General features: G+C 37.7%; 1 protein-coding gene across 2 annotated transcripts in view; it reads left to right on the top strand.

Annotated features, from left to right (window-relative positions):
• The window catches only part of DOCK2 (dedicator of cytokinesis 2), a 153,994-nt gene that overhangs the window by 25,834 nt on the left and 110,071 nt on the right, over positions 1–18,089 (top strand). For both annotated transcript variants that reach the window (XM_048960176.1, XM_048960175.1), the window contains exons 15-25: positions 2,742–2,840; positions 3,905–3,977; positions 4,052–4,155; positions 5,003–5,186; positions 5,288–5,385; positions 6,446–6,535; positions 6,793–6,893; positions 10,532–10,666; positions 12,755–12,863; positions 15,000–15,070; positions 15,545–15,651. In XM_048960176.1, coding sequence (XP_048816133.1) covers positions 2,742–2,840; positions 3,905–3,977; positions 4,052–4,155; positions 5,003–5,186; positions 5,288–5,385; positions 6,446–6,535; positions 6,793–6,893; positions 10,532–10,666; positions 12,755–12,863; positions 15,000–15,070; positions 15,545–15,651 — 1,171 coding nt within the window. The remainder of the gene's footprint in view (positions 1–2,741; positions 2,841–3,904; positions 3,978–4,051; positions 4,156–5,002; positions 5,187–5,287; positions 5,386–6,445; positions 6,536–6,792; positions 6,894–10,531; positions 10,667–12,754; positions 12,864–14,999; positions 15,071–15,544; positions 15,652–18,089) is intronic.

Raw genomic sequence — 18,089 nt, 5'->3', positions numbered from 1 at the left:
TTGAAGGGTGCTTATTAACAGAAAGGGGAATGACACCACACAGTCTGATAGTGACAGAACTGGGGGGGAATGGCTTTAGACTAAAAGAAGGCAGATTTAGGTGAGATGTTAGGAAAAATTTTTTACTCAGAGGGTAGTGAGGCACTGGAACATGTTGCACCAAAATGTGGATGCTCCATCTCTGGAAGCATTCAAGGCCAGGCTGGGTGGGATCTTGGGAAGCCTGATCTGGTGGCTGGCAACTCTGCCCAAGGCAGAGGATTGGAACTGGATGATCTTTAGGGTCCCCTCCAGCCTAAGCCATTCTATTATGGAACTTGCATGTGCAGGAGGTTACCGTTGTGAAATAGACTTCATTGAATTCTGTTAGTTGTAGTCGCAGATAATATGCTTAAAATACATGCCATAATATTCTTTAAAGAAATTAATATATTGCAATCCATTAAATCTCGCATTTCAGTGTTATGTATGTTTATATCCATAGGTGGACTTCTTCTCCAAATGCTAGCAGAAAATATAGTTGTCCCTTTGTGATCTGACTGATGTTCGAAAAATGCCTCTTTTCTGGAGGCAATACGCATCAGACATGTTTAAGCAAGTTTTCCAGGGCTGATTGAAACACCAGTGAATACAAGCAATACAGAAAGCAGCTGTTGTTCTGTTTTAGCCTCCAAAATGAAATGTGTAACGGTAAACTTCCAAAACTATGAATTTATAAAAACTTCTATATTTCTAATTGTTGTTATCTATAATTCAGACAAAAACAAATTTATGTTCATTAAACATGGAATTTGTGGGCTCTGTTTACATATCAAATTAATTTCAATTGAGAGGGCTAGAAGAACATTCACTGTTATGAGCAAAAGGCCTCTTGTACGAAGTAAATGTCACAGAACGCATTTGAACAAGTTGGTACATAAACCTAGAAAAATCTCCCTTTGTGGAGATGAGACTTACCTTTCTGTAGGTAAGTTGTAGAGATCAGGTGTTAGAAACCTTCATGTGTCAGAATTGCACCTTTCTTTTCTTGTCACAGATGTCTTCCCTGGTGTTTGAAGATTCACAGCTTTTAGCATCAAAGATTCAACTTTACATTACTTAGTGTATCCTCTGTAAAATTAGCTTCATCTATGCTCTCAGTAACAAAGTCAGCACATTTGCTTCTTTCAGGAGTTTTCACATATGATTGGTTGTGAGATGTCAGTGGTCACGCGTCCTCTGCTATCACCATTAGTGATTATTCTGCACGTATAATCAGTCAGGGAAGATGGAAGTACATTGAGAGTCTTCACAGATTCCCTTTTAAACTTTATAGGAAGTTAAATTGGGTTTGTACTGGTTCTGACCGTAAAGCAGTGTAATCTGTGCTGTGGAGTTTGATCAGATGAGAAATGGAGCAATGTCAGGGAGGGTCAGGATGGGTGCTAGGAAAACTTCACCTGAGGGTGGCTGGACATGGGACAGGCTCCCTGGGCAGCATGGCCCTGAGCTGCCAAAATACAAGGAATGCCTGCATAATGCTCTTAGGCACAGTTTTTGAATTCTGGGTGGCTCTGTGTGGAGCCAAAAGAGTTAGACTCAGTGATCCTTGTGGATCTCTTCCAACTTGGGGATATCATGGGATTCTATCAAAATGAGCAGCAAAACAGGATGAATTGCAAGTGAAAATAGAGAGGGTAGGTGTCTTTAAAGTGGTCCTGTTTTTTTTTTGTTTTTTTGTTTTTTTTTTTTTTTCTCTTTTTTGCTAAAGAGATCTAGAATAGGCTGTAGGGAAAGGAAATTAGGCTGAAAGGGGGAAAAAAAAAAAAGGAAAAAATTAAAACATTGTAAACATTGGGGGAAAATATAGGACGTGCTGTTGGTGCATCTACAACTTCTAGTTCAGAAATCTCCTTTAGTACACAGACAGATACTTCTGTGATTCTGCTAGAACTGAGTAGTTTAAAATCAGGGGAGAACTCAATGGAAAAATTAAAGCTGGGTTGTTGTTGCGTTGTGTTCCTGCCCTGCTAACAGAGATGAACGCCTTCATTACTTAAGCTCGTCGGCTGGGAGGGAAACGCGGGCTCTGCTCGGTACCTCGCTGCTCTCACAGCCACGGCGCCACCCTGTGCAGTGCCATAGAGTGGTAGAGCCAGTACCAGGGAAACGTTCGGTTTTTTGCGTTCAGAGCCTTGGAAAACATAATTTCCTGTCAAGGCTTCCTTTCTGTTGATAATGTCATCATTAATTTGTTTTGAATCACACCAGGCCCAAATTCAACACTGTTTTGTTTTTTTTTTTTTAAGATGGCCCCTCTTGCCCTGTGACCAGTGCCAATCCTGTACATGAAGCATTTATGAACTGCACCTCCCAGGCTCCAAAAGGCTTCAAGCTGGAGCCTAGCAGGGTTTTGGGGCGGCCTAGCCCTAACCATGGGATTTTTTCAGTTAGTAAGGGTTCATCTTGACTCGTCAGGCTGAGCTCCAGAGAAGCATGGAAGGCGCCGTCGCTTCGTGGCTGTGGAAGGCGCCACGGCTGTGGGCGGGAAGCGCTCCCAGCGCTGGCTGCGGGGCGGACCGTGGCCGCTGGTCTCGCGCCCGTTCCCGCCTCGCGTTGAGGTAAACGCTGCTGCCCGGAGCCGGGATGCGAGGAGAGGCTTTTCCCGGCAGATGGGTTGGTTCGTTGGTTTTGCACGAGTCACAACGATTTACAAAAATTAACGAGCCGCTAAAGAGTGTTTGTTTCCTCCTTTTTGTCAGAACGCTGTTTGCCTGGGAGCGGGGGACAAACCCGTGAGCGAATATCGATCGGTTCTCTACTACCAGGTCAAACAGCCGCGCTGGATGGAGACCCTAAAGGTAGAGCGCAGATTGCTGCTGTGAGCCTTCGCTTGGTGCTGCCTCGTGTGAGGATAAAACTTCAGCTGCGTGGGAAATAATAACAAACTAAAAAACCTGAAGGGTTTTTTACCTACCTGAAGGGAACCTACACCCAGGAGGGGAGTAAACTCTTCAGAAGGGCTGACAACAGCAGGACTAGGGGAAATGGTTTTAAGTTGAAGGAGGGAAGATTTAGGTTGGATGTTAGGGGGAAGTTCTTTACTAGGAGAGTGGTTAGGCCCTGGAATGGGCTGCCCAGGGAGGTTGTGGATGCCCCGTCCTTGGACGTGTTTAAGGCCAGGTTGGACGGGGTCCTGGGCAACCTGATCTGAATGTGTATGTTTGGTGGCCCTGCTAGGCAGGGGGGTTGGAACTACATGATCCTTGGGGTCCCTTCCAACCCGGGTGATTCTGTGATTCTGTGATTCTGTGAAAAAATATTCTTTTGAACCACAAAAAACCCCACAAAATTTGCATTTCTTAAGTATCAGCTCTTAGTTATCAAATCTAGCATTAGCGCCTTTAACTAGAAAATGCTCAGAGACTTTTAGAAGTAGTTCTTAAAACGCATGTCTGAGGCTTGATAGCAAGCATGATTACTTTCTAAAGACACCTGCTGAAGGTGATATTGCCACGTTCAGTGAGCCTGCTGCTACAGCCGGGTGCTCTGCTGAGGGTGGGGACGGAATGGAAGTGCTTTTTGAATAGGAAAACATTGAAATCTGTGTTTCCACCCTTATATGAAATAGGTTACGTCACTACTAACAGTAGATCCCCTCGGACAGTGTAGTCGATGTGAAGAATATTATTTAGTCAGAGTTTTAAAGGGAGGGTGAGTTGTAAATAAGCACAAGGGAGTGCAAGTCTGAAGTTTTAGCATTATTAGCTTGATATTATTAGTAGTATTTTAAGAATTGGCCTCTTGTTGAGTATTTTGTTGTCATAAGTAGGAATGGTAATTAAAGAAAAAAGCAGTAATTCTGAGATTGTACTCAAGGATGTGGAAAAAATTGATCACAATTTATTTTCTGCTTTTATTAAAGGTAGCAGTTCCTATTGAAGACATGCAAAGGGTGCATCTGCGCTTCATGTTCAGACACAGGTCATCTCAAGAGTGTAAGTGGGGAATTTTTTCTTTTGTGAGGTGTGATTAACTGACTGATAGTCAACTGCAAATATTGGTTTTGCAGCTAAAGATAAAGGAGAAAAGAATTTTGCAATGGCCTACATAAGGCTAATGAAGGAGGATGGAACAACTCTTCAGGATGGCATCCATGATTTGTCAGTCCTAAAGGTATTGGTTTTTTTTTTTTCTCCTTTTTTCCTGACTGAGACTGAGAAAATATATCGTCTTTGACTGCATTTTATTATTCTATCTAAGACAAAAACATTCTTTATCTGTTAAAAATAAAAGTATGCAACTCCTGTGGGTATTAAACATTATACTGTGTTTTAATTGCAAAGAATTTATGGAAGAACAGTGGGAGACAGCTACTCTTCCTCCTGTTTTTATTCGATTTTATCTGATTTTGACCTTCTGAATTAAAAAGTCATATGAAAACTGAGTACCTGGAAATGTGCCATTGTTCTGGCTGAAAAGAGATTCCTCTCTTCATGGAATGTAATCTCCTTGTGTTTGTTGGTTTGGTGGGTTTTTGGTTTTTTTTTTTTAATTATTATTTTTTTTTTTTTTTTATTTTTTTATTTATTTTGGTGAAGAAGTGGGAATTGAAAAACCAGGGATTGGTGCTAATATACATGATTTTTTAATATGGATGAGATTGTTTTCAGTAACCTAGTTTGCCATACCAAATAGCAAGTGAGATGCATACAACTGAAAGCTGTTTACATACTCTAACAAAAAATAATGCTAATATATGGCTATTTACTTGCTTTTTACACATCAAATTGGCAAATATTTAGACCAAAATAGTGTGGTAACCGTATTGTATGACTAGTTAATGTTGGTTATGAAGCTTCATCTAATTAATCCCTACTTTAACTCTGCATAATTTTTTTTTTTTTTTTTAATTAAGGCCATAGAAACGTAGTTTTTGTTTACTTTTGCAGGAAGTACAAAGTACGTTTATTTTTAAATTCAATGGCATTAAATATGTGATAAAAGCTATGTTATTTTTCAGGGTGACAGTAAAAAAATGGAGGATGCTAGTGCATATTTGACATTGCCTTCTACACGTCTACATATAGAGAATAAAGCAGCAACCCTAGGGAGAAACTCCAGTATTGCAGGAGGGCTCTCAGTAAGCTCACGAGATGCGTTTTATATTTCAACTCTTGTTTGTTCTACAAAGTTAACTCAGAATGGTATGTATCTTCTAAATAGGTAGAAATTTCAGGAAGAACATTTCTGCACAAATGAAAAATCACATCTTGAATTTCAATGTTTGTCAATTGTTTTTTGATAGTGGGCTTACTAGGTCTACTGAAGTGGCGCATGAAGCCAGAGCTGCTGCAGGAGAACCTGGAAAAACTGAAGATTGTGGATGGAGAAGAAGTTGTGAAAGTATATGTTTTGTTGGAATTTTGCAAATACTGGGCAACAGTGCAATACTGGATTCCTTTCTGAATACTTTTATTAGATTTCTGCTCTTTCTTTAACTTACTCTAGTGGTTTATGCTCTGTATGTGGATGTGTGTGTATAAACAGATGATCCCAGGCTTACATTATGCTGATAAAGACAGGCTTTAGCCACAAGACAGCATCAATAGTATTCTGCTGTGAAATATGCAGAACATTTCTGAAACAGGAGTAAATGATCCTGTTTAAGATAAATTCTCCATTCTGATGGAGGAAGAAAAAGAAACAGCAGTTTCCAAAATGACCAAAATTGATTATAAGATAAATTTGAAAAGAGAATTTTGCTCTCAAATCTGAAATGAGAGAGGAACAAATAAGTAGTCCTTGTTAGATTTAAAAAGGATTAAACCAACCAGGAATGTAGTGTTCAGATTAGGAGTCTTGTTTGTTTGTTTGTTTGTATGTCTTGTTTTTTAAATAAAAGCAGCAGATGTCTCTTGAGTTTCTTTAGGAGGAAGGTGAATTTACTTCAGAAGAAACAACAAAAACCCACAAATATCCCTCTCCTCCCAGATGAAAACAAAATTTTTGTTTTGCCAAAAACAAAACCCCACAAACACTTGGTTGTCCAATCACTGAGGAGCCTTCCTTCAATTTAAAGGTTTTTGAATCAGGCCACAGAAGTAAGAAGTGTGGTTTTAACCACCTTCTGTAGGTAACGGTAGCAACTCCTAATTTGTATCATTAAGGAACTAGGAATGCTGTTTTAGGTAGCTATATGTAGTTCATATAATATTTTTAGCTGAATTCCATAAGATTTGAGCTTAGTGTGTATTGTTGCTTGTTCACGTCTGAGGATTTAAGTTCATCATTTAAGGAAACTAGAGCCAAAATCTTCAGAAGTGTGTTCTGAATTTATCTGGTGTTTCAGCAAAGGTCTCTAAAAATTCCAACTTGGGAAACACAAAATTGCCTGTCTGTAAACTCAGTTGTGCATTTTTCAAGCTGAACTGGTTGTCAGTTGACGATTTAATGTTTTTTATAGTTTCTCCAGGATACTCTGGATGCCTTGTTTAACATCATGATGGAACATTCCCACAGTAATGAGTATGATATCCTTGTCTTTGATGCACTGGTAAGAACCGACAATGAAAGATTTAAGCTGTGAAAGAAAAAAACTCTATGAATGTGAGTGAATATCAAATTGCTTATCTCAAGAAATTGCCCTTAAATTCTCAACAAGATAACAGGATATTATTATTTGGTAAACAATTCTTTTAAACCTATGAAACTTTTAAAATGGTGGATTATCACAAAATCTTCAGCAGACTTAATGTTTTCACCTAAACTGTGACTTTATGGAAAATGCTAATTGTATCTCCTTCTACCTAGATATATATCATAGGACTCATTGCAGACCGTAAGTTTCAACATTTTAACACTGTTTTGGAAGCATATATCCAACAGCATTTTAGTGCAACCTTGGCATACAAGTAAGTTGTTTTGGTTTTTGTTTTCCTTTTTATTTCTTCTAAAATCTCTGCAATGAAATTTAAGGAGAGCAAATCCTATTTGTGGATTTTCTGAAGTAATTATAACATTTATTTTGATACTGCTGTTTGCTTATCTGCAAACAGAAAAGGCCTATGATAAATAGTTACAGATTATGAGTAAAATTAATTAACAAAAAGATGAGCTTGGGGTTAAATAATTTTTTGTGGTTCATTTTTTCTCTTGTCTGGATTGTGTTGCTATGTCTGTACTTCACTTATGTCCTGTGAAATTTGCCAAAAGATGCTGTGCTATACATCCTCTCCATTTGCATTCCTGTTTCTAATCTGAAGTGCTTTAAGTGAGGAATGTGTTTAACCACTTAGGTGTGTTTCCACACATAGGGAAAAAAATGTTTGTGAACTGTCAATTCTTCATATGCAATTCACTGTCCAGTATTGCACCAGAAATTCTTAGGCACAGTGAAATGGATTTTTTTTTTTTTTTTTTTTTTTTTTTTACTACATTGTCTGTTGTGAACTGAAGTCTTATTGTGGTTATGGCAGTGGGAAGTAGAGTCAGGGACAGAATTTTGTGGATTTTATGGAGCTTAAAGATAATGCTCAAAGGGGAAGACTAACATTAGTAGAGATCAGAAACAGTAGAGATGCATTGTGCAGTAAATTTAATACTAGATTCCTTTGTCTAACTACTTTTTCAGGTGATGGTAGGATAAAATTCCTTTGTCTTATGAAGCAAGATGATGCCACAGTTTCTGTTAATCTCTGGGAAGTGCTAACAGGATGTATGAATAGATGGATATTTTTCATCTGCCCGAAGTCTTGTTCTGACTATTCACTGGGGTGACAGATTGAAGCAGAACTCTAATCAAGGATTTGAATAATAGATGAAAGATCTTAGCTGAAAGCTTGGAATAGTTGAGAACATATTGTTCTGTTCTGTGCTGGATATTCTGCAGTTCCAGCTTAGAATGAAATGTGCCTCAGATGTTACATTAGAACATAAGATTGCTTGCAGTGCACAATCAATCCTTTCTCATGTTCCAGGAAAGCTGGGTCAGCTTTATTGTTTTCAGAAAGCTCAAGCAACAAGCAACAAACTACATGGTCTTTATTTGTTTTTCATTCCATATATAATTTGTAATTAGCATATGCAATTTAGTGCTTTCTACTGTTGTGGAAGTAGAGGAGGTTGGGTATGAAACTTCTCAGGTCAGGCTGATTTGTTTAAAGTACACAAGACTTTCCTAGCTGGTATTTTCTTATGATTTAATCAAAGTTATGGAGTTAAAAATCATGTTATGATTGTTCCAAAAATCTTGAATTTTGTTGGCATCACTGGTTCCTCACATGTGAAAGATAAATTATTTTTAAAACAGAATTTATGACATAGAGATAACTGCATATGATCTAATTCATAGTTAGGAAGGAGACGCTGTGCCTCAGACATACAACAACTGCATTTTCTTCTGTGTGAATGTGTCTCTAGATTTGTGGAAAGAAATTGACTGTAGGACACTGCTTTTATCCCTGGTGTTTTGTAGCTACAGTTGTCTGGATTTGGACTGTGGGTAATTATTTTGTGATCAAACATGGGTCTGATGATTTTTATAGGAGTACTTTATGTGAAGTATTATCAACAAAGGACTGGCTCTCCTTGTCTCAGATTTTCCTTACTGGTCATTCATTCCCAGTGTCCAAGTGAAACATAAGATCTTATAGAGCCTTATGCCTCTGGAGATTTGAGCAGATAGATAGCTTTGGGTGCGAGGTAGGAAAATTGATAGTAGGTGGAAATATGTTGCCAGTTCAGCAACAGATTAACTTTGATCAGTAGCTTTGCTACGGAGGTAGTTGTCATTGAGGCATTTTCTGATGCTAGCAATGATTCATTGCTAATTATCTTCACATCAGAGTAACTTGAAGAGTTTTGTCATAGCTTGTAGTTGGAACCCAGTGTCTACAGATGCTACTGATTAGACCAGTTAAACTTGTCGTTCAGCCAAGAAAGGAAGTTCTGTTGAAAGTCATTCCTAAATAAGTGTTTTGACTCCAAGAGTGACTTGCTCCAATTTACAGGAGGGAGAGGAGCTTCTTTTAATAGATGCCTGATGGTGAGATTAAGACACAACTGGTCAGATGTTAGCCCAACCAGTTTATTGCAAATCCTAGTTGTTCAGGGAGATAGGGAAGGGAAGACAGGTGATAGAAAAGAGAGGAAATAAAAGCAAGGAGTCTTTGTAGGAAGCAAGATAGCGATAGTCAACACAGTGGGTCTGTGTGCTTCATAGTTCAGACGTTAATCTTCAGTAGTGATGTGTTGTCAGGGATGGTTGTTTGGTTGACAGCGATGATGGAAACCCTTTCCAAAGGGAGTACAAAGGCCAAAGTGGTTGAGTCAGCTCCTTTTGGAGTGACAACTCCTTGTTTCCATCTTCTGGGCCTTGCCAGCAGATAAGAGGGAGCATGGAGGTGCCAACTTGTATTTTACCTTCACAGGATACAATGGTATCGTTCCTCACTCTCCCATAGCAGCCGGAGTTATTTGGTCGCAGACCAGATCTTCTGCCAGTAAGCAGCCCTGAGCAATCTCTTCTGGAGGCAAACAGCTCCATAGAAATGCTTTCAAATGTAAAATTGTCCACACAGTAATGTCGGATGCCGCACAGCAACACTCACTACTCATCTCCTATTTAAGTCAGAATCTTATTGCAAGAAATGCCTCGGAAAGCAAACTCTGAGCCAAAAAAAGGGCTCAGACAATGAGATGATACGATCTTACGGCCAAACTGTGATGTCTTCTTTCTGTTTAAGTTTAGTCATCCATTTGTACCTTGTTTATAGAGTTTTGGGATGTCTTAACATTGAGAATTGAGGAACCCTCCATGGACTGACATTGCACATAAGTCAGATAAATTTTATTCTAACTCACCACAGAGCTGTGAATTCAGAGAAGCAATACAGAGGAATAAATAGAAATCACAATGGATATTGTGCCACAGTTGCCCGAAAGGCTGAGATTATGGAACTTCAGTCCTGCAGCTGGAGATAAGATGGTGCATTGGGGCTGAGGTTGTGTCTGTTATATACACATAAATACATGTATATATGTGCATTCTGTGCATTAGCTAGGCAATACTGGAGTTGTTATTTCCTTGTGAAAATGTCAAAATGCAATAATTCACTTCATGAAGTTTCATCAGCAGAGCTGGGGAACTGTTAAATTTTTCAAGAAGCAAGCGCTCGTTTGATTTTTTTGGTTGTTGTTTTTGTTTATTTATGGTAGGGAATAGTATGTTCCCATCCCTTTATTGATCTATGGGGAAAATTAAACCAACAGAACATCAACTATGGCTTCTGCCCTTCTTATTGCCACATTAGAATGAAGATTACATCATTTAAAGCATTTTTAAAGATGCTTCCAGGATTGTTTGAACTTATGCTGCTGGGATGAGATTTCGGTGTTTGTGCAGTTAAGAATTTCCTCCTTATTTCTTCTGTACTGGTATAATTTATGTGACATAAACATAAAAATAAATGTTATGTGTGTGCTAGATTAAGCATAAATATTCACAGAGTTGTCAAAAGAGGTTATTTTAAGAAGTTTTTCTTAACTACAGGAAACTGATGAGTGTTCTGAAGACTTACTTGGATATTTCTAGCCGTGGAGAGCAATGTGAACCTATCTTAAGAACTCTGAAGGCACTAGAATATGTTTTCAAATTCATTGTTAGATCCAGAACATTATTTTCACAGTAAGTACCCAAGCTACTGCCATGTAACTATCAGTGCAATATCACAGAATAATAGACTTATGAATCAGAAAAAGTTGACTGGAAAATAGAACTACAGTTTTCATTTTTTGCAAGTAAACCACAAAAACTTTCTGATGCTGCAACAGGTCTGAGATACAGGCTTTGATGAAATAACCTTTTTTTTTTTTTGGAGTGGCAAACCTCTAATAATTGCTGTCTGATTTGCAGTGTAAGTCCCAGAGATGCATGTAGTAATGGCCAGTTTGAAAGGCTGATTATTTGTAGTATCAGATGGGTTGGCCTAGCACCAACGGATGGCCAAACGTTGTGACAGATAACTTAAAGCTGGATGTTTATTCTTGAGATATAACTGTGTTCAGCAGCTCAGGCTATGCAGAGAACAAGGTAATTTTCAGTAATTATTGTACAACTGAATGTAGTTTGGAGTCGATTTGAAATTTATAGGAAAGACTCAAGCAAACAGATGAAGCATGTTGTTTATGAGTTGTATTAGGCATGGGAAAAAGGGAGCAGAGAAGAATAAAGGAAGTGGAAGCGGAAAACTTACACCACAGTATTGATAAACTCCACTTCCTCCACTAGCCCTTACAGTCTGTAATCTCTATCTGTATCCTGCAGATCTCTTCTACATCTTTTCTCTCTTCATTTCTGCTCTTTCCACTTATGTTCAGCTGCTTTCCCCATAGAACTTGTTCTGTTGCCCCCCTGACATGTGCCAAAGGTATGCAATGCCAGAAGATTTGTAATGGCAAACTCAGGTTTGTGGGTAACCCAGCTGTTGGTTTTATGCTCGTGATTGGCAGCCAACAGAACAGATCTGTGCCATTCTTATCTACCTTTTGGTCAATGGGAGCTCTAATACAGCTTTTCTGTTATTCTACTGCTCATTTTTCAAAAAATCCATGTAAGTTTGGTGTCTTGTGAAATTAAATGTGTTGTGTGATAGACTGAAATTTTGGCCAAAATAGTGGATTTAAAAGACATGGGCTGCAGGTACATAGTCCCTCAGAAATATTCTTGACCATAAGAACTTTCTATTTCTAAATGGATCCACGCAAACAAGATGAGAAGCTGTATAAACAAAATGAACGGTGATCCCGAGAATAGAAGTTTAAAAGTAGTTCCAAAACTTTAATTTTTTTTTTTTAAATAGATGTCCTAGCAAAAACAGGTATTGAGAGCCTTGCAGGAGGAAGCATTCTGTAGGGAATAATGGGACAATTGTTGCAAGGCTGAAGGACAGAAGCCAGAGTTGTTTGTATGTTTGTTTTTGCTTGGAAAGCTTTACTCTCCATCTTAATTTGTCATATTAGCAAGCAGCATAAATGTGCACATTGAACAGTCCCTGGTTAACCAGATTACTGCAATATGGTGCCTATTCCATTGATTAGCTGTACGTATTTACACCTTCTAGTTTGCCTTGTAACTACCTTAACTGAAGGTCTGAAACTCCAGGTTCAGTCCGACAATTATTATTATACACAGTAAATGCTCTGGTTTAGCTTTAGCTGTCGACTAAACCAGGAAAACAGTAAACACTCTCATTTGATGCTGTATAGCCATTTCTAGCTGTTACCATTGAACCATTGAAATGAAGGAAATCTGGAAGAAATGGATTAATGTAATTTCTTCCCATGAAAAGAGTTAGTATTTAGAACTGAAGTAATTAATTGTCAGACTGAGAGAAGACATCTCAGAGGCAAATATTTTGAATTAATAGAGCTAATATAGATTTTTCTCTTGGTAAGTGAAATGAACTCTTTTTACCTTTTTTAGTGACTTCAAATCTGACAGGTTTCTCTCTTTACAGCCTTTTTTGAAAAAAAAAAAAACAAAACCAACAAAAAACCCCACAACTTTTTGAAAATTTAATTATGTCGTATTCAAGCTGAAGAACACCTTCTCAATACAGTGGATAACAGTTAAAACCCGTGGCTGAAATACCAATATATGTAATATTATACTGACTTCTAAAAAGTACTTTTAAGTTAATATTGAACCTGGCACATTTGGAGCTATGTTTTTATTTCTAATTCTGAAATGATAACCTAGTGCCTGTCCCAACAGATTATATGAAGGCAAAGAACAAACAGAATTTGAAGAATCTATGAGGAGGCTGTTTGAATCCATCAATAACCTGATGAAAAGCCAACATAAAACTACCATTTTGTTGCAGGTTGGTGTGTGTACTTGGCACAAATTAAGTCTGTTTATGACTTTTGTAGTATGATTTTACAGTATTTTGTTCGTTGTTTGTTTATCAAAATTGAGGGTGAGACAGTTAGGTAAATTTATGGTCTGTTTCTCTTCTAACTGTCCTTTGCCAAAAATTTCTTAATAAAGTTGGTGCAGAAAAAGCCAAAAGAAGATACATTTACATCATTTTTAGCACACAGTCCTGGAGTGAAAAAATGAACATGTGGATGTTAGAATTTCTTGAGGAATCCAGGAAGGTGTGGCCTCCACTGAGAGTTTCTTCAGGTAGTGCTAAACAGGAATTTCTTCCGTTGTAGTTTGAGGAGTAAAGATTGAGAAGTAAAGTATTGGCATTTTGAAGATATGAGATTTAAGCATCTGAAAATAGGATCGTGTCAGTTCTATTTATTCTTACTTTTTGGATCAGGTGCTTTAGGGAAACAGGAAGAGAAGGAGCTACTAAGGCCATTAATTATCAAATAGTTGATAGGTAGTCATGCATTCAAATAGGAAGTAGTCAGAGCTGTGCACTTCAAGTTGGAAGCAGATCTTACTGGATAACTCCAATATTGGTGCTTCATACATTCTTTGCTACAAGGAGGTTGTATTGGGCTTGAATTTTCCTGAATTTATGATTTGATTCCTTTTGCTTTGAGACCTACTAGGAAGTAGAAGGCAGTGGATTTTTTTCTGCTCTGAATAAATGTTCCAGGTGGTTGACTTTTTGGAGAGTTGTATTCTCTGATACTTTGCCTGGAATTATACGTGCCTGCTAAAGAACTAAGCATAAATACTACTTTGATTGTATTTGAATTGCTTTACACTGAGTTTAAGAGACTTAAATAGTCAAGATTTGTGTTTCATTTGTTCCTTGTTTACAGTGTTTTGAGACCACCTTTGATGCATGGTAGTAGTTCATTATTTAAAAACTTTTTTTTATTGTTAATTCAGCTTGTAAATGGTTGTAGTTCAGGTATGTGTGGACTTCAGGAGGTAATGGAAGCCCTCCTGTTTGGCATTTTTGAAATTTATCTGGGTTTTGTAAAGCTGAAAGTGCCTTCTTATTTACTTCTTACGTTAGGTATAAACAAATGACCCAAAGCAAGAGTTGTGTCTATTGGCAAGGCAGGCAGGAAACTCCATTGTTCTCAATAAAAGTAAAACATGAAATTTCAGTGTGCATTTCCTAGATAATGTGTTTAATCTGTCTTTTAGGGTACACCATATTACCTAGAAGGAAAGACAGTAAACCTTCACATAATCCACATTTTTGGAATGTGTTCCTACTTCATTTAACAAACCAGGATGTACCAAAGGTGGAACTGGCCTGTTATAAAAAATTAAAGCTATATCAGAAACAAACTGTTCAGTAAGTTAGTTCCCAGCAGAATGATAGCTGTAAGTTACACCTTTGAGTTGTGTAATGAACTGAAGCTGCTATTAGTTTTATAATTCTTTTACTCTGAACCAGGCAGAGATTAATTGAATGAAAGCTTAATACACTTAATTTTCTTCACTTTATAGCAGCATGCAGATGTGATTTATTATTTGTAGGCATTTTCTTAAATGCTCAGTTCATAGAATCATAGAATAAGTTGGATTGGAAGGCACCTCAAGGATGATCAAGCTCCAAGCCCCTTGCTCAGGAGGGCCAGCAAGCTCCACATTTAATGCTAGACCAGGCTGCAAGCAGTTCATAATGGCAGCACAGATTAGCTGTAGCTTTTACCCAGTAAGCAAAAAATTCATACTGTGGTCTTAATTTTGATAGTCACAAATGCATGTGGCAGGTAGAAATTCAGTTTTCAGCTGAAGCAGGGACAGAAAACAGCTGATTTGTTTCAGAGAAAGGACTGTCTCTTGGTGTTGTTTCTCTTGTCAACCAACTATTGCATTATGATTGAATCTTTGTTTAAAAAATAAAAATAAAACTAAAAATCAATTCATGAGGTATTGTATTAAGATGTCATGCAAAATTTCAGCCTGACAGAAGAAATCCAAATTTGTCACTTTGTTTTATGTGCTTCTGTTTCAGTGCTTTTATTCAGCGCTTTGCATTGTTTGCTCTACGCGCAGATAAACCTACAGAATTAACACAATCTGTGTTCTGGTTCAGGTTGCTGCCTTAAAATACATCCCATCAGTCCTTCATGACGTTGAAATGGTGTTTGATGCCAAGTTACTGAGGTGAGCTGATTCTGAACCTTTCCTAAATGTATCACATGGTCATGTGTAACGTGGCATACATCATAACACTAATTCCTACCTGGAATAAATGACTGTGAATTGATTTTTTATTTACTGAGGTCCAGTTCTTAAGTAACTCAATGAAATGTCCAAGTGGAATAACTTATCAGTTTTGTTGTTTTTTTTCTCCTTGAATAAATTCTATTCAAGAGAACCAAATCTCATTTTAGCAGCTTGAAATGATTACCTTTATTTGTCAAAGATGAATTGCCTCCAGTACATTAAAAAACATCTTTATTGCACTGGGAGAAAAAAATAATCTAACTTCACACTGCTCCAAGTGATTGTGACATGAGAAATAAGTCAAAATCTTAGAAAGAAGAAAATGTTTAGAACCATATAGCATTTTGCTCTTGCTATTTTTTTTATTAAACTGTGGCATGTGTGTTTATGGCACTTATCCTTTCCATGCAGCCAACTGCTATATGAATTTTACACTTGTATTCCTCCGGTGAAGCTCCAGAAGCAGAAGGTGCAGTCCATGAGGGAAATCGTGCGCAGCAACCTTTTTAAAAAGCAAGGTAAGTACTGAATGCCTTTAGGGCTTAAAATAAATGAGAGTGAAAATGTTGACTTCTGTTTTGTGTAACTCATGTTTGAAATTCAGTAGAACTAACAGTCCCCATGATTGGCCATCAGAATCTTCAGATCTTCAAAAAGAAGCTGCTAGGTCTCTTAAGTCCTAGCTGTGACCAGTAGTTAGAGTGAGCTGCTGGCTTTGTGGGAGAAAATCTGGTTTAGTGTTTTCTGTGCATCTTCAAACAACTTATTTAGGTAACTGTACTTCAGCCGTCACACTGATTTTTACAATTTCACAATATTTGTAAACTCAAGCAGAAACATCACAACAGAATAATGTCCCCATTAATGTGCCTTTTCAAAGCTGACACTTTTCCCATTCATAAAAACCTTTCCATCAATGTGAAAAATAAATTCCTGGCTCTGGTTTTTAAGTTCAGTTTGAGCATGCCTGAGGACTTCTGCTCCATGATGGCTCCTCAGCTCTCTTGAACTGATCAAGATTAACTGTAAAGTCAACGTTTGTTTACTAAGCTTCTGAAGAAATACTGTGTTCTAGGAAGTAACCAGGGGCTTATTGTTCCTTTCTTAAATTTTCTTAACTGTTTTTCTGAGTACTTCAAATGATAAGAATAATAAACCTATTCTCTAATACTACGGGAGTGTGAGTTCCAGAAGCCTGACTTACGGAGAGGGTTTCCAGCTTTTTATCTAATGGCAATTGTGCAAAACATCTGTACTGCCAAAGAAGAAGGAACATGGAACTCACAGAAATAATTTCATATCTTTCCTCTAATATAATGGTATATATATGTATATTCTTTGAACCCCACTGTAAGCATTCTAGTGAAGTAGAAACATGAAGTGAAACCCTGTGCAGACAACTGATGATAATGGGACTTCTGCCTAGGTAAAGAAAAATTTTAAGTGTGCTATGGTGTAGCTTAGCAACAGTTCACGGATAGCAATTCTGGAAACAGTTGCAACAGTGGTAGCAGGTAGTACTGGTGTATAGTTACAGAGAAGGATACAGTAAAAATGCTGTGACTCGTATGCTGTTAACTCTTCTCTTACTGAAGATTGGGACTTTGCTTCTTAATTTGGTTATTTAGGTCAACGTCTTTACTGACAAATGTGAACAACTATGATCTTGCAGTTGTTAGAAATATGTGATTTCAGTTAATTACTGAAAAACAAAATTTACCAGCAAGAGGGATGTTCACAGCAAGTAATAGCAAATATTGGAGTTGGATACCTGGATTCAAACTGGAGGGTTTAGATTCCCTTTGCAGTACTTGGAGACAGATGAAACTGACAGAAGAGCTGTTCTCTTCCTCGTGTAGTCTCTGTAAGTGAATGTGTTTCCACAAATTGCTGCAGGATGAAGAGTTATCTGTGTCTTTTTGTTACTTATGTTATATGGGAGATATTTAATTTACCCCAGGGGTATATGCTGTCACGAGTGCATTTACAACAGGATAAGATCATACATAGAAGCATTTATTTTGGAGATGAAGCAATGTGGTAATTTTTTTGTAATAGATTTTTGTACACAATTGTTAAAGAACTAACACTTGGATTCTAATCCAGTGTTGAGAACATCATTCTCACAAAGAATTGCTCAGAGAGTGTGCAGGTATTATGGATCTGAAGGCAGTGTCTGGTTCTCAAAACAGAACAATTATTTTGAGCAAATTCATAGTTTGGAGTGTTTGTGACAGAAGCGTAAGCATGCATATGGAGACCACAAAAGTGGTCTTGAATGTATGTGGTAATCTTAACACATCTGTGTAGCACTTGAAATATAGAATATTTGAAGTGCTATGTGAAATTGGGAGCATTCTGTAAGCTGGTGCTAATTGTCAGAGGAGCATCATCCTGCTTGAGAGCCTCCTCCCATTAGGCAGGAGTGTGACACAGGCACGGTATTGCCTAAGGTTGCAGCTGCCATTTAAGTATGATTTATCTTTTCCTTCATAAATGCTCAATGTTTAATGCTTTCAAAGCTGGTTATTAACCAAAGTTTTGCCTTAGGTCTAACCTCACAAAGTGTGTGTTTTTCAAAGGGATATGGAAATATTTTGTTTTAAGCTAACAGTCTGGTGCCAGCAGGCCTTGAGTTTAGGATCCACTGAGTTGCAGATATATAGAGATATATTTTCTGACTTGATTTGCTAAAATTGAATTTAAACTAGAAATAAACTGTTGCATCAAGTGCATAACTAAAACTAAATCTGCAGGAGAGAAAAAGGGGAATGGAATGTATGGGATATGGGGGGGGGGGGGGGGGGGGGAGAATTAAGAACAAAAATAGAATTTTGGCTAGACAAAACCAGATGTCCCCCTTAATCAGTGCAATTGACAATTTATGGTTCTTCTAGATGAGTCTTTGGTGATTCAGTCATCCTTGGCAATTCTTACAGCTGCTTGCTTTGTTTAT

The sequence above is a fragment of the Lagopus muta genome, chromosome 14 (genome assembly GCF_023343835.1).
Source record: "Lagopus muta isolate bLagMut1 chromosome 14, bLagMut1 primary, whole genome shotgun sequence".
Classification (NCBI taxonomy): domain Eukaryota; kingdom Metazoa; phylum Chordata; class Aves; order Galliformes; family Phasianidae; genus Lagopus; species Lagopus muta.
This window is presented reverse-complemented; position numbering and strand designations above follow the sequence as displayed.